Raw genomic sequence first — 25,576 nt, forward strand, 5'->3', positions numbered from 1 at the left:
GATTAAAGTCTGAGATCCTGCTTTGCTACTTGCTGGCTGGGGAACATTGCTTGGGCAAATGTCTCAACTAAATAAGATTAACTTCTCTGACCCTCAGTTTTCTAATATGTCATTGGGTAAAATGGTACCTATTACTTAGGATTGTTGTGAAGATTAAATATAACAAAGTGGAAAAATGACTGACACAGTGCCTACATCATTGCATGCCTGCAAAGAAATTCATTTCCCATCTCCTTTCATCTTCACATTCCCTGTAGAGGAAGAAAAGGAGAATATCAAGGGCTTGCAGAGTGTAAGACTGAACAGAAGAATTCGTATTCGGGGGTTCTAAAAATCTGATCCTTTGGGTATGAATAGACTTAACTTTTTCTTATTGAATACCTCCTTTCTCCCCTCTCCTCGATTGATTTTACTGGCTAAAATAGAAAAAAGTTTGTATCTTTTAACCCACATAGTCATGAAACTGTAGAAACTGTCCAAATTTAATAGTCATTGATGAAAGTAATTGGAAGTATCTCTTGTAATTTCGTAAGTTTTTCTTGTAAGTAATCACTCTTACCTCCCTTGTTCTGAATAGTTTGGATATCACTCCAGTCATATAACTCCTTAGGGATTATTGTCTCTGCTTTGTAACTTGACACTTTGTTCATTTTCATGGCATTGCATTATGTATATGCCTTGATCAGGTTAAAAGTAAGCACAATGAAAGATGGTAATACCTTGAAGCATTTTTAAAAGATTATAATTATAAAATGAATTATATAACTACTGATGAACAATGTTCATTGAAGAAAAATTAGAAAATGCAGATATGCCACCAAATCCCACAACACAGTTAATCCTTTTTAAATATAAAGATTCAGTTGCACATATAGATGTTTATATAATAATAGAACTCATGCTATATATACTGTTTGATGACCTGTTTTTCCTTAGCATTACATCTTACTGCATCTGAAAATGCACATCTTTTATGTCTCTATTTTTAATGACTGCATATTATTTTATTTTATGAATACATCATGAGTTATTCAGTCCTCCATTGATAGGCATTTAGCATCTCTTCATTTTTTTTTGTTACCTTAAAATGTGCTATAACAGAGACTTGTTTAAATGTTTCTGTAGGATAATTACTACAAAGGCAGTTCTAAGTCAAAGGTAAATGCACTTAAGACCTCCAATATATACCTCTAAATTGACCTTCAGAGTGTAAGACATCTTGTACCAATGAACAACCCTGTCAGCAGTAAAAAAGTGTTATTTAAAACAAAGTGTCACTTGAAAAAAATTCTTACAAGATTCGGCTAAATTCTAGTAATCTTGGGTTCCTCATTACCTAGTAGTGGCAAGGTTTCTAATTTTTTCTTATATTGCTGTTTTAGTCAAAAGATTTTATGATAAAGTTTTGAAAAGCATGGTTTCCTAATAGTTATTTCCCACTCTCCCACTTCTTCTAGGATGGTTAATTTATATTTTCTCTCTCTCTTTCTTCCCCTCCAGGATGGAAGTATGATGTGATGGATATAATTATGGGACACTGTGTGGGCACACGGCCTCCTCCTTGTTGCCTCATCCTCCTGCTTTTCAAGCTTTTGGCCACCGTCTCCCAGGGGCTGCCGGGGACTGGGCCCCTGGGCTTCCACTTCACACATTCCATTTATAATGCTACCGTGTATGAGAACTCAGCAGCAAGGACCTACGTCAACAGCCAGAGTAGAATGGGCATCACCTTAATAGATCTGTCCTGGGATATCAAATACAGAATAGTGTCCGGAGATGAGGAAGGGTTTTTCAAAGCAGAGGAAGTCATCATTGCAGATTTCTGTTTTCTCAGAATAAGAACTAAAGGTGGCAATTCAGCCATATTAAATAGGGAAATCCAGGATAATTATTTATTGATAGTAAAAGGTTCTGTCAGAGGAGAGGATTTGGAAGCATGGACCAAAGTGAATATACAGGTTTTAGATATGAATGATCTGAGACCTCTGTTTTCACCCACAACATACTCTGTTACCATAGCAGAAAGCACACCTCTAAGGACTAGTGTCGCCCAGGTGACTGCAACAGACGCAGATATTGGTTCCAATGGAGAATTCTACTACTACTTTAAAAATAAAGTTGATCTCTTTTCAGTTCACCCCACGAGTGGTGTCATCTCCTTAAGTGGCCGATTAAATTATGATGAAAAGAATAGGTATGATCTGGAAATTTTGGCTGTGGACCGGGGAATGAAACTGTATGGAAACAATGGCGTGAGCAGTACTGCAAAGCTTTATGTTCACATTGAGCGCATAAATGAACATGCCCCAACAATCCAGGTAGTCACTCATGTTCCTTTCTCATTGGAAAAAGAGCCGACATATGCAGTGGTGACAGTTGATGACTTAGATGATGGAGCCAATGGAGAGATCGAATCTGTTTCCATCGTGGCTGGGGATCCTTTAGATCAGTTCTTCCTGGCTAAGGAAGGAAAGTGGTTGAATGAGTACAAGATTAAGGAGAGGAAGCAGATTGACTGGGAGAGCTTTCCCTATGGCTACAATCTCACTCTTCAAGCAAAAGACAAGGGATCTCCTCAAAAATTTTCAGCATTAAAGGCAGTCCACATTGGCAACCCCACAAGAGACACTGTCCCCGTTAGATTTGAAAAAGAAGTGTACGATGTGAGCGTAAGTGAATTTTCCCCTCCTGGTGTCGTGGTTGCTATAGTAAAACTAAGTCCTGAACCGATAGATGTGGAATACAAATTATCTCCTGGTGAGGATGCAGTGTACTTCAAAATTAATCCTCGGTCGGGTCTGATTGTTACAGCACAGCCACTGAATACTGTTAAGAAGGAGGTTTATAAACTGGAGGTGACAAACAAGGAAGGAGATTTAAAAGCACAAGTCACCATCAGCATAGAAGATGCGAACGACCACACCCCAGAATTTCAGCAACCACTCTACGATGCTAATGTGAATGAAAGTGTTCCGGTGGGAACCAGTGTTCTAACAGTTTCAGCTTCTGATAAGGATAAAGGGGAAAATGGGTACATCACCTATAGTATCGCTAGCCTGAATTTGTTACCATTTGCCATTAACCAGTTTACAGGTGTTATTAGCACAACTGAAGAATTGGATTTTGAATCCTCCCCAGAAATTTACAGATTCATTGTTAGAGCCTCTGACTGGGGTTCGCCGTACCGCCATGAAAGTGAGGTCAATGTGACTATTCGAATAGGAAATGTCAACGACAACAGCCCTCTCTTTGAAAAAGTGGCTTGCCAGGGAGTTATTTCATATGACTTTCCAGTCGGTGGACACATCACAGCAGTCTCAGCGATCGATATCGATGAACTTGAACTTGTAAAGTACAAAATAATTTCTGGAAATGAACTTGGCTTCTTTTATTTAAACCCAGACTCTGGCGTTTTACAGCTTAAAAAATCACTGGCAAATTCTGGCATTAAAAATGGCAATTTTGCCCTCAGAATTACAGCAACTGATGGAGAGAATCTTGCAGACCCCATGTCTATTAACATTTCCGTCCTACATGGGAAGGTGTCTTCAAAGAGCTTCAGCTGCAGAGAAACTCGTGTGGCTCAAAAGCTGGCAGAGAAACTACTCATTAAGGCAAAAGCAAATGGGAAACTGAATCTGGAAGATGGATTTCTTGACTTTTATTCAATTAATAGGCAGGGACCATATTTTGACAAGTCTTTTCCTTCTGATGTGGCTGTAAAGGAGGATCTGCCAGTTGGTGCTAACATTCTGAAGATTAAAGCCTATGATGCCGACTCTGGCTTCAATGGAAAAGTGCTATTTACAATATCAGATGGAAATACAGATAGTTGCTTTAATATTGATATGGAAACTGGGCAGCTGAAAGTCCTCATGCCCATGGATCGAGAACACACAGACCTCTATCTCCTCAATATCACCATCTATGACTTAGGTAATCCACAGAAATCGTCATGGAGACTGCTGACCATCAATGTGGAGGATGCTAATGACAATAGCCCAGTTTTTATTCAAGACAGTTACTCAGTTAACATTCTAGAAAGTTCAGGCATTGGTACTGAAATTATTCAAGTGGAAGCCAGAGACAAAGACTTAGGTTCTAATGGTGAAGTTACTTACTCAGTCTTGACAGATACACAGCAGTTTGCCATCAATAGCTCAACTGGAATCGTTTATGTAGCCGACCAGTTGGACCGGGAATCCAAGGCCAATTATTCTTTGAAAATAGAAGCCAGGGACAAGGCAGAAAGTGGTCAGCAACTGTTTTCAGTTGTCACTCTTAAAGTTTTTTTAGATGATGTCAATGACTGCTCCCCGGCTTTCATTCCCAGTAGCTATAGTGTGAAGGTTCTTGAAGATCTCCCTGTTGGCACTGTCATTGCTTGGCTTGAGACCCATGATCCAGATCTTGGATTGGGGGGTCAAGTACGCTATTCCTTGGTCAATGACTATAATGGGAGATTTGAAATAGATAAAGCAAGTGGGGCCATCCGCTTGAGCAAAGAGCTTGATTATGAGAAACAGCAATTCTATAACCTTACTGTGCGGGCCAAAGACAAAGGGCGGCCTGTCTCTCTGTCATCTGTTTCCTTTGTTGAGGTGGAAGTGGTGGATGTCAATGAAAACCTCCACACTCCCTATTTCCCAGACTTTGCTGTTGTTGGGTCTGTAAAAGAAAACTCCCGCATTGGAACGAGCGTGCTGCAGGTGACTGCTCGAGATGAAGACTCCGGAAGGGATGGAGAGATCCAGTACTCCATCAGGGATGGCAGTGGTCTTGGAAGGTTCAGTATAGATGACGAGAGTGGTAAGTGTAATATTTTGTGCCAAGAGTGTTGTTTCAACTCTTTTAAATGGTCGACATTGGAAAAGTAAAGGAATGTTAGGCCACTAAAATAGAATGACAAATGAGGTTGCATTTGGTGCAGAGACGACGCACGTAGATGCTTTTTCTTAGAATGTTCTGGTTTGTTAGAAGATCTGTTTGGACACTAACAGCCGTGGTTTCCAGTGGGAGTCCTGGTTTGTTTTGTTTTGTTTTTTCTTGCTCAGCACTACTGCTACCAGGTCATCTTTTGATAAGGCTAAGTAATTGTCACTTCTGTTGATTGTACTCCTGACCCTCTCTAAATGAAGGAATCTGATAAAGTAAATTACATTTGAATTGGTTTTAAGTTAGAAGTGTGAAATGGATTTTCAAATGGATCTTATATAGGAATCCTTCCCTTTACAGTAAGGCTTTGCAGAAGTGATACTGCATTACTTGCTTGGTCTTTTATCTTTCATGGGTTCGTCTGGTCCTTGAACGATGGGAATTTGTACTCTGTAGCTCCATTAATATAAGGAGGTGTGCTTCTACAAATGCTTTCTTAATGGAATAAATGACTCTTGCTATGAATTTTATTTATAAAAATTGATTTTAAGAATTTATTTGTAAGGGGATTTTTTACAAAACATTTAAAAATATGGGGCAAAATTGTTCCAGTATTTTTATTGCTTCTGACTTACTTTTTAAATTATTCATTCATAGATAAAGATACAGGTTTTTAGAAATACTGGTTATTGTCGCTATTTGTCTCTAAAATGTTCATGTGCCTGGACACATGCATGTCTCTGTGTATATGTGTGTTTCTGTTCCTTTGTTGGCACTGTGCATTTCTCTAGACTTTAGATTGTAGACATCTCAAGTGAGGGCCTGTGTCTTCCTTAGTCTTGTTTAAATGGTAATATTAGCACCTTACCATTTTCAGAGCTCATTTACATACATTAGATACTTATCCACAATATTCATAGAGTGCTTTTGCTCCCTTAGTCAGCTCAAGCTGCTACAGCAAAATACCACAGACTGGCTGATTTAAACAACAGACATTTATTTCTCATAGTTCAGTAAGCTGGAAGTCCAAGATCAGGGTACCAGCACAGTCAAGATGAAGACCTTCTTCTGGGCTTGCCAACTATCAACTTCTTGCCGTGTCCCCACGTGGCAGAGAGAGCAGGCTTTGGTCTTTTTCTTCCCATAAGGGCACTAATGCCATCATTAAGGCTGTACCCTCATGACCTCATCAACACTTAACTTCCTCCCAAAGGCTTTGTCTCTATATAGCATTACATAGGAGTTTAGGGCTTCTGAGTATGAATTTGTAGGGGATATATCTGTACATTCTGTTCATAACAGTCCCAGTGATGATGATTAGAACAGGTGGTAGGAAAGTATCCCTATAGATGTACTAACTGTATATCCACAATACTAGAAAAATGATTTAAGAAACTATATTAAATATTAGGTAGCAAGAAAGCTGTATGTACCGTCTCAAGTTTAAACTGTAGCTTTTGTATACTTAGGCTCTAATTATGGCCAGTGTAAATTGTAAAATTGGTCTTCATAGCTATAGTAGATTAAAAAGTCAATGTTAGGAAATTTCACCCTGACTTTGCCACATACTATATGTTATCATGTATCTCTTAAAATTTGGTTGGAATATATTTCTGCCTTTTAAGTACAAAATGTTAAAAGAGAGGAACTAGCCTTTACCGAGTGCCTACTCTGTACTAATACTTTACTACTAATAATAATTAGTTCATTGAGTACTTACAATGTGCCAGACACTGTACAGAGGGTTTTATAGACAGGTCTTATTTAATTCTTCCAGCAGCACCATGAGGTGGGACTGGTAATTACCAACTCATGAACTGAGGGTCAGAGAAGACATAGAATATGGAGCCTACTTTCAAACTTAGCTTCGTGTAACTGCAGTGTACCTTGCTCTCACCCATCTCAAGATAAGTTGGAATTTCCTTGCATGTTCCCAACTACACTGAAATTTGGTGTTGAGCTAAAATCCGTAAGGCAATAAAGTATTAAACAGGTTTCAAAATCCTTGCAACCCTGGACTTATTGACTAATGGTGCTGGTCATTGATTAACCTTCCTGATTTCTTTATAGTCCCATTGTTTTTATGGCTCTCTAGTGATGAACTTAGCTTTGAGACTCAGGTAAAGGTGGGTAGGTAGGTCATAGGAAAAGTTCGAACTGAATCATTCACCACTGCTATATAGATGACTACATCAAGTCATACCGAGTTGTTTTTTTTTAATCAAGAAGTTGCATTTTGGTTTACCTGATACAGTGAAAAGTAGGAACAATTTGGTATTAGTGGCCTAGATTTTCCCACAGGTAACTTGCTACAATGTTTCTACCTTGGGTGTTATTTAGAAAAGGTATGTATTTGCATTTGCTCCGTTATATTCTGAATTATATATATATATTTAAAAAAGCTTTAATTGGCCAATCATGGTAACCCATGCCTATAATTCTAGCACTTTGGGAGGCCAAGGCAGGTGGATCTCTTGAGCTCAGGAGTCCCAGACTAGCCTGGTCAACATAGTGGAATTCCATCTCTACAAAAAAATACAAAAGATTAGCTGGGTGTGGTGGTGCATGCCGGTAGTCCCAGTGACTCAGGAAGCTGAGGCAGAAGGATCACTTGAGTCCAGGAGGACGAAGCTACAGTGAGCAGTGACCGTACCACTGCACTCCAGCCTGGGTGTCAGAGTGACACCCTGTCTTAAAAAAAATAACAATTAAAAATAAAAATAAAAACTTTTGTCATCAACTATACTAATGCCACTTATATTTTCACATTGCTTTGTGACTTAAAAACCTCTTTCCTATAAACATTAATTCCTTTGAGTTAAAGAGTAGCTAAGTGAGTTTATAAGGTCACATAGGTTTTAGAGGATATAAGCTGCATCTTGAACCCACATCTCCTCAGTCCTAATCCAGTGCCCTTTCCTTTCAATTCTTACATGTTTCTGATTTTTTCATAGTTTTAAAATTATAGTAGCAATGTCTTTCCTCCTTTGTTATTTCATTTCTGTTCCCTTCTCTTAGAAAACACAACTGGGTTTTTTCTCTGTATTAGGGGAAAAAAGGTTTGGGTTTGTTGAGTTTTCTTATGAAGATTAGAGTGTCCATAGAATCTTAACCATCTTTCTTTCTCTCCTCTCAGCACTTGTAGATTTTAGAATCTAAGCCCAAGGAGCTGATGAGGAATGACCACCTGGACTTGTTTCCAGGTGATGCTAGGGCTAAAGAGAAGTTTGGCAATTGTATGCCCAATAAGAGAAGCCATCACCTTGGTGCTGTTGAGTTTATACTACTGTTGAATGATCCATCAGTTTTTTGCTTCCAAGTGCTAAAAAAAAATATGGTTTGAGTTGCTGGCAGAATGAAAAGCTGTTTAGCGCTGTAGCGATTACTGACTCTCGGGTCTAGACTTCCTTGTCTTTATTTAACCTGTGGGCATAGAATGGCCTAGACTTGCTTGGATTTGAGACTTTTAGTTTAGTTTAGTTTAGTTTAGTTTAGTTTAGTTTAGTTTAGTTTAGTTTAGTTTAGTTTTGAGGTGGAGTCTCGTTCTGTCACCCAGGCTGGAGTGCAGTGGCCGGATCTCAGCTCACTGCAAGCTCGGCCTCCCGGGTTTCCGCCATTCTCCTGCCTCAGCCTCCCGAGTAGCTGAGACTATAGGCGCCCGCCATCTCGCCCGGCTAGTTTTTTTGTATTTTTTAGTAGAGACGGGGTTTCACCGTGTTAGCCAGGATGGTCTCGATCTCCTGACCTCGTGTTCCGCCCGTCTCGGCCTCCCAAAGTGCTGGGATTACAGGCTTGAGCCACCGCGCCCGGCCGGATTTGAGACTTTTAAAACCTTTAAATCAACTACCAAAGATTACCCAAGTGTTTGCATTGGTTAGCAGCTCTCAGAGTACACATGAGTCACCTGGAGGGTTTGTTAACAAATGCAGATTCACAGGCCAAATTCCCAATGATTGTCATTCAATAGGTCTGGAGTGGGAGCCCAGGAATCTTCATTTAAGCTTTTCAAGCATTTCCTCCTCATGTGGTTTGCAAACACTACCCTAAATTTACTTGAGCTACTCAGACAGTGGCTACCAGATTATATGTATCTTTTCTGTAAATTATTTTTTCTTAGTTTTTTGAAAGGCAGAGACTTGAGCTCATGTCTTAAATAAATTTCTTTTCTAGTCAAATTTTACAATTCAAATAAATCTTTTATTATTTATTAGTAGTGATATTTTTCTGAATGCTTTCCCAATGGATAAAAATCTATTTCTATGCTTCAGTAATTGTAGTGCTTAACGTTTTGTGAAAGTGTGTATGCTGGGATTAGTTGATACATTTAGTAGTTTTATGTTCTTGACTTTCTTGGAGCTCTGCGAACCAAACCATACCTTTGAAATTCTTTGCTATGCACAAGCATTTAATAAATGTTTAATAATGTTCACAGTAAATGGATTAAATGGGGGCCTCCCAAACTATAGTGGATTTGATCACGATTTAAATCACTAGTCTGGAAGATGCAATTTAATCATTTTTTTTTCTTCACAAAGAATGCATTCTTATTCTTTGACACAACAGGGATTCATATTCTTGACTACTCAGAGGTTTTACACCATTTTAGAAAGAGCACAGTATATGTCTCAAAATGTAATTTTCTATAAATATTTTGGAAGCTACAAACTTGAGCAATGGTTTCACCCTTTCTATTTATCTGTTTAATTAAAGAAATATTTAATTGAGATGAACAATTTCCAATTGGCACTTTAATCATGGATAATTGGGAAGGTATTTTGCCATCCTTTATTACTAATTGGAGTATTTCTTCCAGTTATCAAGTACCTATCATGTGACAGGCACTGTGCAAGGTACATTTCAGGTACTATTGCTAATTGTCACAGTAATGCAACAAGGTGGGGATCACTGAGGCTTGCCCAGACGGGGTCACACATCTGGTAGCTGTTCAGAGCTAAGATTTGAACTCTAGTGTAATGGACTCAAAATCTCATGTTATTGTCCCTCTTCTTCAGTCCAGCATGCCATCGTAACCTTGTTACACATATGTATTTGTCAGATTTTTCTGGATTATTGCTATATAACAAACAATTGTGAAACTTCACTGGCTTATGGAAATATTTTTTTCTTGCCCCAGACTCTGAGGGAACAGCTGAAACAGCACTGTGGCAGACTGGATTGACTTAGGATCTGATCCACATATCTTTTTATTCCAGGACCCAGGCTGAAGGAGTACTCACTATCTGGGATGTGATGTTCTCAAAGTGAGAGGCAGGAGCTCAAGAGGGCTGGTGCAAACTTGCAGTGCCTCTTAAAGCCTCTATTCAAAACTGGCTCACGCTCCATCGGCCAAAGCAGGTCATGGGGTCAAGCTCAGCACTGTGGAGCAGAAAAGAATATTCCTTGTTATGTCCTAAATGTTTGTGCACCCCTCCCCCACCCCCCATAGCTCATGTTAGAACCTAATAACAAATATATAGTGTTAAGACGTGAGGCTTTTGGGAAGGGATTGAAACACGAAGATTCCACCCTCATGAATGGGATTAATGTCCTGATAAAAAAGGCTCCAGCTAGCTCCCCTGCTCTTCTGCCATATGAGGACACCTAGCAGGCAGCATCTATGAGGAGCAAGCCCTCTCCAAACACTGCTGGCACCCTGATACTGGACTTCCCAGCTTCTAGAACTGTGAGCAATATATTTCTGTTGCTTACAAATTACCAACAGTGTAAGGTTATAAGGTATTTTTTTATAGCAACTTAAACTGACTATGACACTCCTCCAACAGGGGAGAGGGAGAGAGGAGTGAATAGTTACTGAACAATAGAATAGCATGACATAGTGCATGACAACTCTCACAATCGTCTTTGTAAGTTTACTTTAATTGAGCACTACCTATGTGTAAGGCACTGCGCCAGGCGCTAGTGACACAAAGAGGCACGGGTATAAGAAATGGGTATCTGACAGGTCACATTGCAGATGCAAGAGATGATGCTGGTAACAGTGGCAGCAGTGCTTAACATCTACTGAGCACCATCTGTTTGTGTGCCAAGTTCTGTGCACACTGCTTTAAACAGATGGTCTCATTCATTCATCCCAGGAGGTATGGACAGTTATTTTCTTATTTTTTCATATCTGCTGTTACGAGGAAAGACTCACAGGCCCTGTGCCTATGCATTTACATTTACCTTTCTTTGCATTGAGGCTCTTGAAATCATTTCCCCAGCATATCTGAGCACAGAATGCTCTTTATTCCAAATGTTTTGATAGACCTAGCAGAGGCTTAGGAGACCTGATGTACTCTTTGAATTCAAATAGACAAACCAAAAAGGTGTTTGAGACACATTAATTACCATCAAGCTAATTACTATATATTGTGAACAGATTATTCCAATAATAAATAAATAAATAAATAATAACTTTATAATTGTGTTCGGAGTTGGGCGAACTCTCTCCCATTCAACTCTCTGATCCATTCTGACTCTTCTTTCTGCTCTGTGCCCAGAGGCTTTTTGGCCAGTGGGTTCTTTTGCTGTCTGACATCTCTTTGTTCCACCAATGGGAACCTAAGAAAGAAGGAGAGCCAGGTCAGGATATTCATCCCTTTAACTCTTTCTACACTGGTTACTGTGGGCTGGATGCATCCCTCCACGGATGGGTGGTAACAGTTCCTTGCTGTTACTAGCCCTAGATTACCACACTATTTTTGTTTTCTTTTGTTTTACTTCTTTAAACTCTGCCCACTCCTTTGTAAATAAACTATTTATTAAATATTCCTTATTATCCAGTTTGAGTGTGCCATCTGTTTTCCACTAGGACCTTGACTGATAAAATATTTTTCTTATTTAAATATTTCTAAAACAGATTTTAAGTTTTAAAATATTTTGCATACTGACATTTTCTAGCAATTTCTACTACAGTTTCTGTAATACTGCTTTGATGTGTTGGTACATTTCAGTACCAACAGTAGAGAGAGAATAATTATCCAATGCTTTCATTTTGCAAGGTAAGAAAGTGAAACCAGAGGACTATATCTTCCCATCTAACTTACGCTCTCCACATCTTTTCTATCATGAAAGGACAAGTTTTGTTTTGCTAAAGAACCTGTGTCACCAGACAGAAAAAAGAGGGGTTTGGCCGGATGGTAGGGTACCAGGATCTTTCAAGCTCTCAAACATTGTGATGCTGTACTTTGATCTTCTACAGGGAAAAGGATTTATTTCAGCTGGTGGCCAAGGAAAGAATAAAGGCAAACAATTGAGTAGCTTTTATTTATTTAGTTCAATTGAAGAACTGTTCACTAGCTGCCAGTGCTGAGTCTAATACTCTTTGTCCAAAGCCTCTAATCATCATAGTCAAGAGTGGGTGAGTGAAAACCAAGAAATGGAAGAGCTGTATTGTTTGAAAAATGAGGAACTCTTTGTCATTGAAGAAACCATTAGCTTCAGCCGAGATATTTAAAAGAGTGATTAATTCCTATAGTAGCATATCTCTTGCATAATGTAATATAATATAAAGTTCTTTTGTTTCATATTCAGAAGCACCAGAAATCATATTTTGTCTTATAGCTGGTTGTTAATCTTTCCAACTTCTTTTCCCCAAACTTGCCTGGCAACTCCTCTTTGACAAGTTGAGGAGTAAGATAGATGTTATTTGGTGACTTTGGTTTAATTCATGACAAATCCACACTAAATGGCGTCCCCTGTCCTCATTCTTTTTTTGAGATGATATTTTTACTCTCGTCCATCTAAATCAAAAGAGGCTTGTTGCATTTTGGCCCAGGCTTGCCCTTAAATTTTCCCCTTGAGACCCAAGCAGGCAAGGGAGAGGAATGAAGTTATGATCAAGTGACAGCAGAAACTTTTCTTGGCTCTAGAATTTTTGGCCATAATTATTTGAGAGAAAAAAATAATGTTTCCCTGAGGAGTCCTGAATACTCTACAACATTCTGATGAACTTCGTAGTTGTCATGTAAGCCAGGTGGGAGAAAGGATTAGAAGCTTCTGGAAAATCATGAACAGCATGTTTTTATTACTCTTTTCAGCAGGTGCCTTCTTCTTGACCTTTTGTTAACTGTGGGCTGAGGCAATTTAGGTTTTGATACAGTACTGTTGGTTCAAATCTGTAATTATGTCTGCATTGTGTATCAGGCTTGAACTGCTGTCGTCTCTGTATAACTAGTAAATGATAAAAATAATGACAGTCATAAAGAGGTAATCCAAACAGGTTGGCAAACCTACAACCTGGAAACCTAGGTTGTCTTCTCTCTGTATGCAGTCTTCCTTTTATATTTAATAATAGACGTTTTCAATGGCTTACCAGCCCATCAGGTCAGGGTCCTCATTTCCCCAGTGCCAAGTGATGGTGTGTTATTTCAGAATCCTAGTAAGCACAGATTACCAAAACTACCAGATTATTGTTTCATGTATTTGTGGCTCTCCAGAAGGCAGTGGGATAAATTTATTGTCCTTCATGACTTCAGATAGCTTGCATATCATTTCAGTCTTCTAAGAATGGTTTTCTGCTAGTGTTTTGTATGCACATTGAAAGATACTTTTATTTATCATTACAGTTGGAAGAATTATAGAGTTTGATAAATATTTATGTGATGCCACTACATTCACAATGTTTCATTGAAAAGAAAATGAAATGAAAATTAAAATGGGCTGTAGTCTGCATTTGTCACTTGCCAGTTTTTATGACAGCATGTCTTATCGACAGAATCTACAAAGAGTTGTGTGTAGGATTCAGTTCAATTTATATTAAATTCTGGGCATTGGTATACAAGTTATTGAATATAATAGGACTCTCGAAATTTTCCCATTGGATGTTGTAGGACATAGCGGCTCCTCTGGGCCACTCTTTGTGATTAAATTCACAGATTTTCATTTGCATAACATAGTTAATATTCTAGTTGGTTTTAAAAAGCAGTATGCTGGTGAGAATAATACTGAGTAAAGTAACAGATTGAATATGAAATGTCTTGAACTGAAAGTGAATAAAAGTTGAAAGAATTAAAATAAAAGGCCAAGCACAGCGGCTCATGCTTGTAATCCTAGCTGTTTGGGAGGCCAAGGCAGGAGGATCACTTGAGTCCAGGAGTTCATGACTAGCCTGGGCAACAAAGTAAGATCTCATCTGTACCAAAAATGAAATAAAAAATAAAAAATTTAGCTGGGCATGGTGGCGTGCACCTGTGGTCCCAGCTACATGGGAGGCTGAGGTGGGAGGATCACTTGTGCTTAGGAGGTTGAGGGTGCAGTGAGCCATGTTTGTGCCATTGCACTCCAGCTTGGGTGACAGAGTGAGACCCTGTATCAAAAACAAACAAATAAACAAATGACTTAAGATAAAAGTTTGAGGTACACACACATACCCTAAAAGATACGGCAAATGGTTAAAAAAAAAAAAAAAAAAAAAAAAAAACCAAGAAACAAAAACAAAACAAAACAGAAAAAAACAGAGACTTTGTAGTTACCTTCAAGATGTGTAAAACAGAGTTTAAATCATTTTTGTGATTTTTTCCTTCCATTTGCTTCCTTAAAAGCCTGCCTCTCTTCCTTTTCCCCTTCCTTTTTCCTTTTTCTTGACCTCTACTTCTTCCTTCTCTCATTTCCACATTTATCATGCACCTGCTCTCTGTTGTTATAGAGCTTTGAACTGAAGAGGATGTAAAGATGATGTTTTAAATTGTACATCATTCCTTTATTACACTGATCTGGAAAAAGGGCTTAGTACAGTTGTGCTGAAATGAACACTGGGCCTATGTAGCAGGGCCAAGCAACTAGAATATGATTCAGAAATCAGTCAGTGAAAGACACACTTAGGACCAAGAGGCATTTCACAGCCATGAAACAAGGTAGGGGAGAGATTCTAAAATAAACAGCAAGAGGCACTCCTGCCCCGCATAGGTCAAGGAGCTTATCCCATATTGGTGTGAGGAATGGTTTACTTTCTGATGACCACATGTGGGACTATTTCAACTGCCACAAGAAACCCCAGAAAGGTTATTGTTTTGGGTTATTTATATACACTATACTTTTATAAAAGTAAAGGTAACACATACACTCAAGTCAGGATTGATCTCAACCTGCTAGAGCCAGCTTCTCTGGGGTAAGGGAGGAAAGAGTTGTTTGTCACATCGTCATACAGGTTGCATTCATCTTCCACTGAGTGACTAGAGCCCCCAGGCAATGGCCTGGCTCTGAAGAGCACAGGACTGGCTCCAGGAATAGATCGGCTCTTTCTTCTCCTCATTGGCCATGACTTAGAATGGTTCCTCCCCACAAGTCCTTAGTAAACAAAGCACTGGCAAAAACCCAAGTCACTACCTTTCAAGTCTCTTGGAAAAGGAGAACTTTTCCTCAGTTTGGACTGAGAACCCATGCCCTTGAAGTGTTATTCTCACTAGGTCCTAAAGGGCGTGGCTACAGGAGACAAAATGGCTAAAATGTAAATGAGAGCCACTGGTCCCCATCTGCAGTTACAATTTAAGATGCCTACAGATGTGCTCAGTGTGACATGTGCAGGAGGGAGGTGCACGGGGATGTGACAGACAGGGAGGGTGCTCCTGGGGACAGTAGCCTGCCCGCCAGCCCTCACTTCTTGGCCTTGCCCTCGGCAGCCACAGTTTCCATGGCTTTACCCATGGTCTCTTCATCCCCCAAGGACTGCATGCGCCTGATGGGCTTCAAGTCCTTGTCCAATTCATAGATAATGGGGATAACCAGTTGACAGGTTCAGCTCCATGATAGCCTCTTCAGAGACCTTCCAGATGCTTGACAATGGTTGGGAGGCTGTTTCCATGGGCTTCAATCAGTACCCATTTCCCCTCCTTGATCTGAGGAGCTATTTCTTCATTCCAAAAGAGCAGAGCTCTGGTGGTAGCATCATTCAGACTCTCACAGGAGGGTAGCTGATCTTCAGTGAGGTCTGCATACCTGTGATCCTTACTGATGTTGCTGTAGAAAGGATGGTTGGGCTTCATCAGAGGTGGTGGGACATCACAGGAACACCTCCAGATCTTTACCTGGGCCTCACCATGCTTTGCAGCAGTTTCTGCTTTATTGACTGCAGTCAGACACCCATAGTGCCCTCATTGAGGTGTCAAGTCCTCATTACTGGCAGCCACATCTGATCAGTGGCATCTAGCACTGTCCGGATAGTCAAGATCACTCTCTTCTGCACTGAGGAGAAGCAGATATCAAATTCAGAGCCAGCATCTCCCAGTGCCTGCCTGCGGTACTTTGCTTCCTCGTGGCCTGCCAGGCTCAGGTTGGCATTGTACCAGCCACTGAAGCAGTTCTCCAGGTTCCACATGCTTTCTCTGTGGTGGATCAGCACCAGCTTGTAGGCAGCCATGGTGGTTGTCTGGGCATGTGGTGCCAACTGGTACAGATGATTAAATGAAGAACTGGTAGCAGAGGCCGGGCATGGTGGTGCACAGCTGTAATTCCAGCACTTTGGGAGGCCAAAGCAGGAAGATTGCTTGAGCCCAGGCATTCAAGATCAACCTGGGCAGTATAGTGAGACCCTCTCTCTAAAATTAAATAAATAAATAAATAAGGTGGGCATGGTGGCACAGCTAGTGGGTCCCAGCTAGTGGGGCAGGGGAGGGCTAACATGGAAAGTTCACTTAAGCCTGGAAAATTGAGGCAGCAGTGAGCTGTGATCATGCCACTGCAGTCCAGCATGGATGACAGAGTAAGGCCTTGCCTCAAAAAATAAATAAATAAATAAATAAAAATAAAAAAATAAAAAAAAACTTATAGTAGACACAGAAAAGCATGTAATCTAATTGTATATCATGTGATACAACATAAATGAGTGTCTTCTACTGATCATTCATCATGTTCCCTGTGGCCTTAGGCTCGTCCTTCGGCATTGTGGAATGAGTTTTACAAATTCCAATTGGAGACACAACAGTATGAAAGATAACTAGAGCACTGAAGTGAGTTGATAATGCTATATAAGCAAGGGTTAATTGTCGAGGAATGCCTAATCCCAGAAATGAATCCCAGTTTTCTGGGGCTTGAAGTTCATACTATTTCAAATGCCTGCTTTGAGAAAAAGAATAAGTCATAAGAACAAAATTGTGTTTGTTTAGAACAAGGAAAACAATCACAGCAACTTAAAAGTTTGAAAGTCAACAAATAGGACAGATATCACAAAACTCAGAAGAATAACAGTATTTTTTTAAATGCCTGACAAACATCTCTAACGCTTTTTTTCTTACATTTTTGGGTTGAAATTTTGCTTGATTGCCTTTCCCTAGGATAAGAATTTTGTAATCATTGCCATAGAAAATAAGAAAGATTATTTAATTTTTTCGGCAGTGTGTTTGACTGAAATTTGTGTTTTTTATTACTGAGAGTTTAGAACCATTTCTCCAAAGTCACAACTTGTTATTTTTAATGACATGTCAATTTTTAACATTGTGTCAAATTTGGAAAAACCTCTATCAAGTTTCTTTTTCATACAAACTGTTATAGATACTCTTGCTATTAATAATACTGCTACAAGTCTGTGTTCCATAAAAAACAAAAACAACAACAACAAAAAAAACTAGTAATGTCTGTGTCTGTGAGTTTTGTCAACAAAAGAAAAACTTTACAGTGCATTTTCAACTTGTATGCCACATCATCCGGGAGAGAACTTTCGTTTTGACTCTGTAGGCAAGAACCACGTCTTCTAGTGACAAGTTTACATGTCTAATCATTTGATAGTTTTCCACAGAATAGCTTCTGGCTCTGTTCATTTTAGCCTAATTTCTCCTCCACCACTGCCGTAATTCTAGTGCCACCCACCTCAGGTTATATTCATATGGTGATACCAGTTTTGATCTTACTTCCATGCTAAAATGCTGGGTGTCTCAGTGCAATGGATAGTGGGAGTGTTTTTGGAAGCCGTTTCTACACAGGAATGGCTAACAACAGTATATATATAGAGAGAGAGAATTGAAGATGAGTCATATAAATAATCCTACTGAATGAAAATTAAATGTATCCTCGACTTAATTCTCTTTTAGACAGATCTCCATACTGGCTGCAACCACTTCACGTAATGTGATGTAAAATGTAATCAAGGGGAAAGAGAATAGAAATTTTGAATTAATCTGGTTAAAATATATTTTGCGGCTGGGCACGGTGGCTAAAGCCTGTAATCCCAGCACTTTGGGAGGCCGAGACGGGCGGATCACGAGGTCAGGAGATCAAGACCATCCTAGCTAACACGGTGAAACCCCGTCTCTACTAAAAAATACAAAAAACTAGCCAGGCGAGGTGGCGGGCGCCTATAGTCTCAGCTCCTCGGGAGGCTGAGGCAGGAGAATGGCGTAAACTCGCCTCCTGAGATCTGGCCACTGCACCCCAGCCTAGGCAACAGAGTGAGGCTCCAAGGAGAATCATTGTTATGATCCTCCTTGCCAAGGAGAATCATTGTTATGATCCTCCTTGGAGCTTGGAAGTATTGGCTTTAATAGCTTCATGTTAAATCTGCATCTGCCCAGCAATACTGGTAAATGAACATTTTTCTGAAAGAAGTCTTTAATGTCATTGGAGGAAGTGTCTGAGCTGGACCAGGCCACAAAGTCTAGTCCTGATTTTAAGATTGATGCCAAAGACAACCAGACCAGGTTTTAGGTTGTTGCTTCTCTTGTGTATTATTGAACCAACAGACAAATGGTGCTAAGGACGTAGACCAAGTTTGTATGTGAGTGAATCTGACTCTTTGGGGTCTCTATGTTGCTTCAGGAGGTGCCCTGGAAATTCTGTAGCTAAAGCAGCCTTTGAAGAATACGAAATCTGCAAGGTCTTGAGAGGTCAAGGTGGGCAGATCATGAGGTCAAGAGATCGAGACCATCCTGGCCAACATGGTGAAACCTGTCTCTACTAAAAATACAAAAATTAGCTGGGCATGGTGGCGTGCGCCTGTAGTCCCAGCTACTCGGGAAGCTGAGGCAGGAGAATTGCTTGAACCTGGGAGGCAGAGGTTACAGTGAGCCAGGATTGCGCCACTGCACTCCAGCCTGGTGACAGAGCAAAACTCTGTCTTAAAAAAATAAAAAAATAAAATCTGCAAGTTCAGTAGTGTAGAGCTTTGGTCTCACTGCTTTTTTGGAGCAGTTGGCTGTTGAAAGAATTGCATTTTTCTTGGGCCCACTCTTACTCATAAAATATCTTTGGGCATTCACCAGTAACAATATACCAGCATCCAGGAAGCACACTAAGAGGGCCTTTAAGAGCTGCACTAATAACTGTCCCAGAGTTCTTTCACTCACACTCATTCTCCATATTCTAAAAGTGTAACTTGAGGGTTCCCCCTAAATTATAAGGAGTTTCAATTAATCATAATTTGCACATTATTGTTGAAATTTACTATAAATAATCTAACTTGTACTCTATATATTAGTAGCATATCTTAGAATCCATAATTTCCATCCCTGTGGGCCCTTGGTTTGGTAGGATGCTTCTGATTTCATTGACTAAACTCTAGATAAAGCACCATGATTATTAAAAGGAAACATTATTTTGAGGTCAGCTTTGAAAGGAAATTCTTTACTCAGGCTATGCAAGGATGAGCTCTGAGGTTGTGAATGGGGCTGTGAAGATGGAAAGTGAGGTTAGTCTTCTTCACGTGTGTTGGTTCTTTGTCCTCATATATGTGTCACACATCTCTCCCTGATCCTGGGTAGAGTTAGGTATTTCTTTCTCATACCTTCAGGATACTTCTAATAGAATATTTGATTAATAAAGGAATAATGATTAAACTGAATGAGCCTTGAAATAAAAACACAGTTATTAAATATTGGATAACCATTTTATACAATACTCCTTCAGATGCTAAAATATCAGGTATACTCTTTCTTTCCTCTGACTGCTATTTTATCCTAGACTGATATTTATCCTAGGAGGTAAACCATCAGAAATGGAGTGAGTTTGAGTTTTGTTTATGGTCACTAAACTCTTGTGTTTCACAACTGAGATAGTGTAGATGCTCAAGGGTGTACAGGAATACAGCATGACTCAAACATGGATAATAATACTTTAGCTCATTTAGAACGTCAAAATTTGGTAATATATGTTCAAGAACCAGGATGTAAGCAATAATGACTATTGGGAGCTTTCTACAGAGTTTGCACTAATATACATTAACTCTGTGGTTTTTATTCAGTCCCTACTTACTTTCACTTTGCACACAATTCTAATAAGATAGATTTCCTGGTATATAATCCTCTAACGTTTTAGAAATTGCAAAGTGGAGATATTTCAGTAGATGGTCATACAGCAGTTGGAAATAACCCTATAAATCAGGCAGCAGGAGAAAGAGATTGCTAACTCTCATTGCGTGTTTTTCTGTGCCAGGTGTTTTAGTATTGATTCATTTTCTTTTCACAAGGATTCTATGGTGTATGTACTCTGATTATCCACATCTTATGGATGAGAAACAAAAATTTGATTTTAAATTTCTTGTCGAAGGTTTCACAGCTTGTGGTGAAGCTGGGATTTGCAGGAGGCAAGTCAGAACCAGAGTCTGAAGGCTTAATGTTGGGACTTCAGACATTTTCAGAATAAACAGCCTTAAGTACCTCCTTAAGGACTTTAAGCTCAGGCCAGGTGCACTGGCTCATGCCTGTAATCCTAGCACTTTGGAAGCCGAAGTGGGTGGATCACTTGAGTCCAGGAGTTCGAGACCGGCCTTGCCAACATGGTGAAGCCCCATCCCTACTAGAAAATACAAAAATTAGCCAAGTGTGGTGACACATGCCTGTAATCCCAACAACTCAGGAGGCTGTTTGTTTGAACCCTGGAGGTGGAGGTTGCAGTGAGCCAAGATGGTGCCACTGTGCTCCAGCTTGGACAACAGAGCAGGAGGTACCCCCCACCCCCACAAAATTGAGGCTTTAAGCCCAAAGAGTGCTCATCGCTTCATTCCCATGCAGCATAATAGCTAGGTGATGATTGTAATGAAGTTGGGATCATTGTCAAGGTCCAGGTTCCGTAGAAACAGAATATGAAGGACAAGTTACAGTACATACTAAGACTAATCACAGGGAGCAAGAGTGAGGAAAAAGAAGTCATATGGGATGAAATGGAGACCACATATAAATTGGTGTGTTTTTAAGTTGGTCACAGCTTCACAACAATACTCAGCCTGCTTTCAGTTGCTCCGCCTGTCTCCAGAGAGGGCACTGAGAACCACTCTATTTTGGACCATTTAGCCTGGGGTTGGAAGGAAGGGGAAGCAGTTTCTCTGCTGCCTCCTGCCCATTTCTGGCATTTTATTGGTCAAATCTGCCACATAGGCCCTTAAGTCACAAAACTTCTGGGAAATACTAGTGGGAAGCCAGTACTTCTGAGGGTACCGTCTGGTCAGTGTTCACATTACTATCTCTCTTTTATCAATGAGTACTGGATTAGGGGGGCTTCCTTATTCTGTGGCAGGAGCAAGAGAGTTCTTATCAGGGAGTAGGGTGAACATTGATGTTTAGGTGTCTGTGGTAACAGGTTGGCCTGAGCACATCTTGGTGGTGCACAAACTGGACCTGGAAAGAGAATTACAATGCACTTTGGAAAAATTTTGTAAATCAAACATGGATAACTAAGCAAAACAAAACAAAGCCCATAAAATTATGATAACCATCTGACAGGCTGCTCAACTACTTGGAAAACTCAAATGCGCAAAATGGCACATTTCCCAAGGGTTCTGGTTTGTCAAGGTTTTGTGATTTCTGTGTCTCTGGAACCTGGACTGCTTAGAACTACAAAGAGGAAAAGTAGCAGCATTTTACATTCTTTGATTGACATGGGCAAACATTTTTTTTTTTTTTTTCTGAGACAGAGTTTCGCTCTGTCATCCAGGCAGGAGTGCAGTGGCCTGATCTCGGCTCACTGCAAGCTCTGCCTCCCGGGTTCACGCCATTCTCCTGCCTGGGCCTCCCGAGTAGCTGGGACTACAGGTGCTCGCCACCACCCCTCGCTAATTTTTTGTATTTTTAGTAGAGACGGGGTTTCACCATGTTAACCAGGATGGTCTGAATCTCCTGACCTCGTGATCCACCCGCCTCAGCCTCCTAAAGTGCTGGGATTACAGGCATGAGCCACTGTGCCCAGCCAGCAAATGATTTTTTAAAAAGCCCCCATCCTTTCTAGCAAGTATCCAAAGTCAGAGCACTATTTTATGGAATGTACGTGTGTGAATTCATGAGCTGGAAATTGGGAGGGAAGTAGGGCTACAGTGAAGGAGTTTGAGAATTTCCTCTGCTGGACTTATTTTTCCATCTTCCTTCCTAGTCACAATATAGTAATCGTCTTTATTGTCTTCTACCTTCTCCTCTTCATTAGCACCATCACCATCATCTAGTCCTTACCGAGAGCTTGCTATGTGCTAGATACTCTGCAAGGTGTTTCATGTACTTGAGCTCATTCATGCCTCACATTAAACTTATAAGGTAGGTACTCTTATTGCTCTAGATTTGTGGGCATGGGAACTGAAATTTAGAGAAGTGAAATAATTTGCCCAGGTCCACAGAACTACTAACAGAGCCAAGGCTATAACTCAGCCTCATCTAAATCCATGGTTCTATCTCTTGTCCCGACCACATACTGCACTTGGAGTAGGTATGTTTGAATCTTTTTGTGCATATTTCTGTGTCTACCTTGTGCATTCTGTTTTCTCATGTGCCTTTGTTGATAGGAGCTTAAAGGGAATATCTGTAATATTCAGCACAATATGTATTATATATTATGCAGTATGTAGTATATGATGTTATAATGAACACGTGATGAACTCCTACAATATTCTAGGCACTGAGTTAAGAGTGATCCAAGTAGGCAAAAATCTTTATCCTTGTAACATTCTGTATTAGGCAGGGTTTCCAGAGAGACAGAACCAGTAAAGATAATGTACACACACACACACACAGAGAGAGAGACAGAGAGAGAGAGTGCGACCTAGATAGATATGGATATGGATGTATGAGAGGGGATTTATTAGGGGGATTGGCTCGTGTGATTATGGCGGCTAAGTTCTATGAGAGTCCATCTATAAGCTGGAGAACGAGGGATGCCAGTAGCATCAATTCAAGTAGGGTCAATTCAAGTTCAAAAGCCTCAGAACCAGGGGAGACTATGATATAACTCTCAGCCTGTGGCCAAAGGCCTCTCAGAGAGAGAGAGAGAGAATGAGAATTTGCTTTCCCTCTGCCTTTTTGTTCTATCTGGGTTCCCAGCTGGGTGGATGGTGCCCACCCACATTGGATAAGGATGAATCTTCCTTACTTAGCCCACTGATTCAAATGTCAGTCTCTTGCAAAATACCCTCACTAACATACCCAAAAATGATGCTTTTTCACCTATCTGGGTATCTCTTAATCCAGTCAAGTTAACACCTAAAATTAAGCATTGCATATTCTAGTGGGGATATTGCACTTAAAACCATCTATCATATCATACATTATACATGTTTTTCTTGATTATTATCAAGTGCTAAGCAGAAAAATAATGCAATTGAAGGATCAAGAAATTGTACAGGTGGTGGTGGGTTCCAAAGAAGGCCTCACTAGGGAGAGATGTCCTCTGGATAAAGTCCTGAAGGAATTTTAGATTTGTTACCTGGTATTTTAACTTGCAGGAAGGCAAGAAAGATGGAGAATAAGTTTAACTGATTGCCACAAACTCTGATGACTAGTCTTTGTGATTTAAAAACCCACTATGAACTGTAGAAAGAATGTAATTTGAAATACACAATTATAAATGCAGATTTGTTAAGCATAGAAGTCACCTTTTAAAACTATTTAACAGTGAATCAGAAGTTATGATGTAAATGGACCCCATCTCAAACTTCCCTTCACTTCATCATGTCTGTACCATAAGAGGAAAAACACTATCTCTACCCTTTACTCTTGTTAATTGTGTGCATATATCCCATCTTCCTTCTGAAGTTCCATTTTCCTTAATACTGTCTTATAGCAGTTGTTATTTTTATTATTGTCCAATGTTCAAACATGACTTAAAGTTGAACTGAAGAGCTGCTATGTCAGGCATGTTGTCTGAATTGTTGGACATGGAGCTAGCTCTCTGGTTTAGAGGAATTCCGTTTTAGTTGGGAGCATAAAACATTCATGCAGAGAAAGTGGAAGTATGCTGACTTGTTTAATAAAACATATGCACGCGCGCGCGCACACACATACACACACACCCATACCTAAATTAGTAATTGTCAAATAATTAGAATGATTTAATATATATCCTGTTAAACTTATTATATAATTGGATTTTTCTGAGACATAGTCACTCTGTCTCTGTCTCCCAGGATGCAGGCTGGAGTGCAGTTTTGGGGTCATAGCTTACTGCTGCCTCAAACTCCTGGGCTCAAGTGATCTCCTACCTCATTCTTCCAAGGAGCTAGCACTACAGATGCATGCCACCACTCTCAACTAATTTATTTTTATTTTTATATTTGCAGAGATATGGTCTTGCCATGTTGCCCATGTGAAGTCCTAGGCTGGTTGTGAACCTGGTTGTGAACTCCTAGGCTCAAGCGATCCTCCTGCCTTGGCCTCCCAAGTAGCCGAGATTACAGGTGTCAGCCACCACACCCAGTCTAGAGTTGGATTTTGTAAAAATTGTTTAAGGATTCTTTGGAGCCTTGAGTTGAGGCTCCATGAGACTTGAGTTGAACCATGCCCATGGTTGATGTTTGAGGAAGATGAGACTTAGGGAGATGAAGTTATTTTCCCTTAGCCCCAGGGATAGTCAGTGGCACAACTGAGCCTTGAACCTAGGACTTGTAAGCATGGGTACTATTTTGTTCAATGTTCTCTTAATAGTTTAGCAGGTCCTTTTGAGGTCTTAGGTTTTCATTGTTAGCTGTATTTATTACTGAGACATGGAGTTACTGACATGGTTGTAAGTAAGCATCACCTTTTTATTAGATGCCGATGCCAGAGTTGACTTTGTGTGCACTTTATACTTATATTATGATATGTTTGGTGACCATCCTTTATGGTATTTTACAACTCGGTAGTTCACATTTTGTTGTTTACTGACCTAAAAAAATCATTTGAAGCAAAGATGAAAGCACATTTTCTTTTATCACACATCTTCTGCTTTTACTCACAGAACTCTTTAAATTAAGTCATTAACATATGCAAACACTTCTTTTCCCAAAGTGTTTTTCTACTCTGCAATTATTATGTTGTTTTTGGTAAGATAAATAAGCCCTACATTAAAACACCAGACATTAAAATGAGAAACAGTAGCATTTTATAAAATATTAGAGAGCTATGAAAGACACAAATAAATAGAAAGCATCCCCATGTGGCTTCAGGCAGTGCATGTTAAACAGTTTTTCCCGCTGTACTCTCTCTTCCTGTGGGCTGAGTACTGGGATGTGGCAAAGTCTCCCCTGGAATTGACTGGCAGCCCACTTAGCTGGGGGTGGATGGGGAAAGACAGACTTCTGCATTATTTTGTCCAGATCAAACCAAAGCAGTTTCTCCAGCTGTGAGGTCAAGTTTCCAGCCTTTTAGTAAAATTAAATTGTTTGCTTTGTCTGCTATCAGTTCTGTTTTCAGACAGAGGGAAATACAGTGGGAAAGCAGCCTGTGTGGGGATCGCAAGCAAATGTGCTGTGGGCTCTCAGACGAATAGTGAATCATTCTGGGGACCTCAAATGCTCACTTAACATGCAGAGCTTGGTAACAGC

At 40.0% G+C, this 25,576-nt stretch overlaps 1 protein-coding gene and 1 pseudogene across 2 annotated transcripts in view; one reads left to right on the plus strand and one right to left on the minus strand.

The window, feature by feature from the left end:
* The first annotated feature begins 1,517 nt into the window (after positions 1 to 1,517).
* The window catches only part of FAT3 (FAT atypical cadherin 3), a 547,597-nt gene continuing 523,538 nt past the window's right edge, over positions 1,518 to 25,576 (plus strand). For both annotated transcript variants that reach the window (XM_023209116.2, XM_031933808.1), the window contains exon 1: positions 1,518 to 4,809. In XM_023209116.2, the coding sequence (XP_023064884.2) occupies positions 1,518 to 4,809 (3,292 nt within the window). The remainder of the gene's footprint in view (positions 4,810 to 25,576) is intronic.
* Positions 15,469 to 16,231, minus strand: LOC111540679 (annotated as a pseudogene).

This window comes from Piliocolobus tephrosceles, chromosome 13 (genome assembly GCF_002776525.5).
Source record: "Piliocolobus tephrosceles isolate RC106 chromosome 13, ASM277652v3, whole genome shotgun sequence".
Classification (NCBI taxonomy): Eukaryota; Metazoa; Chordata; class Mammalia; order Primates; family Cercopithecidae; genus Piliocolobus; species Piliocolobus tephrosceles.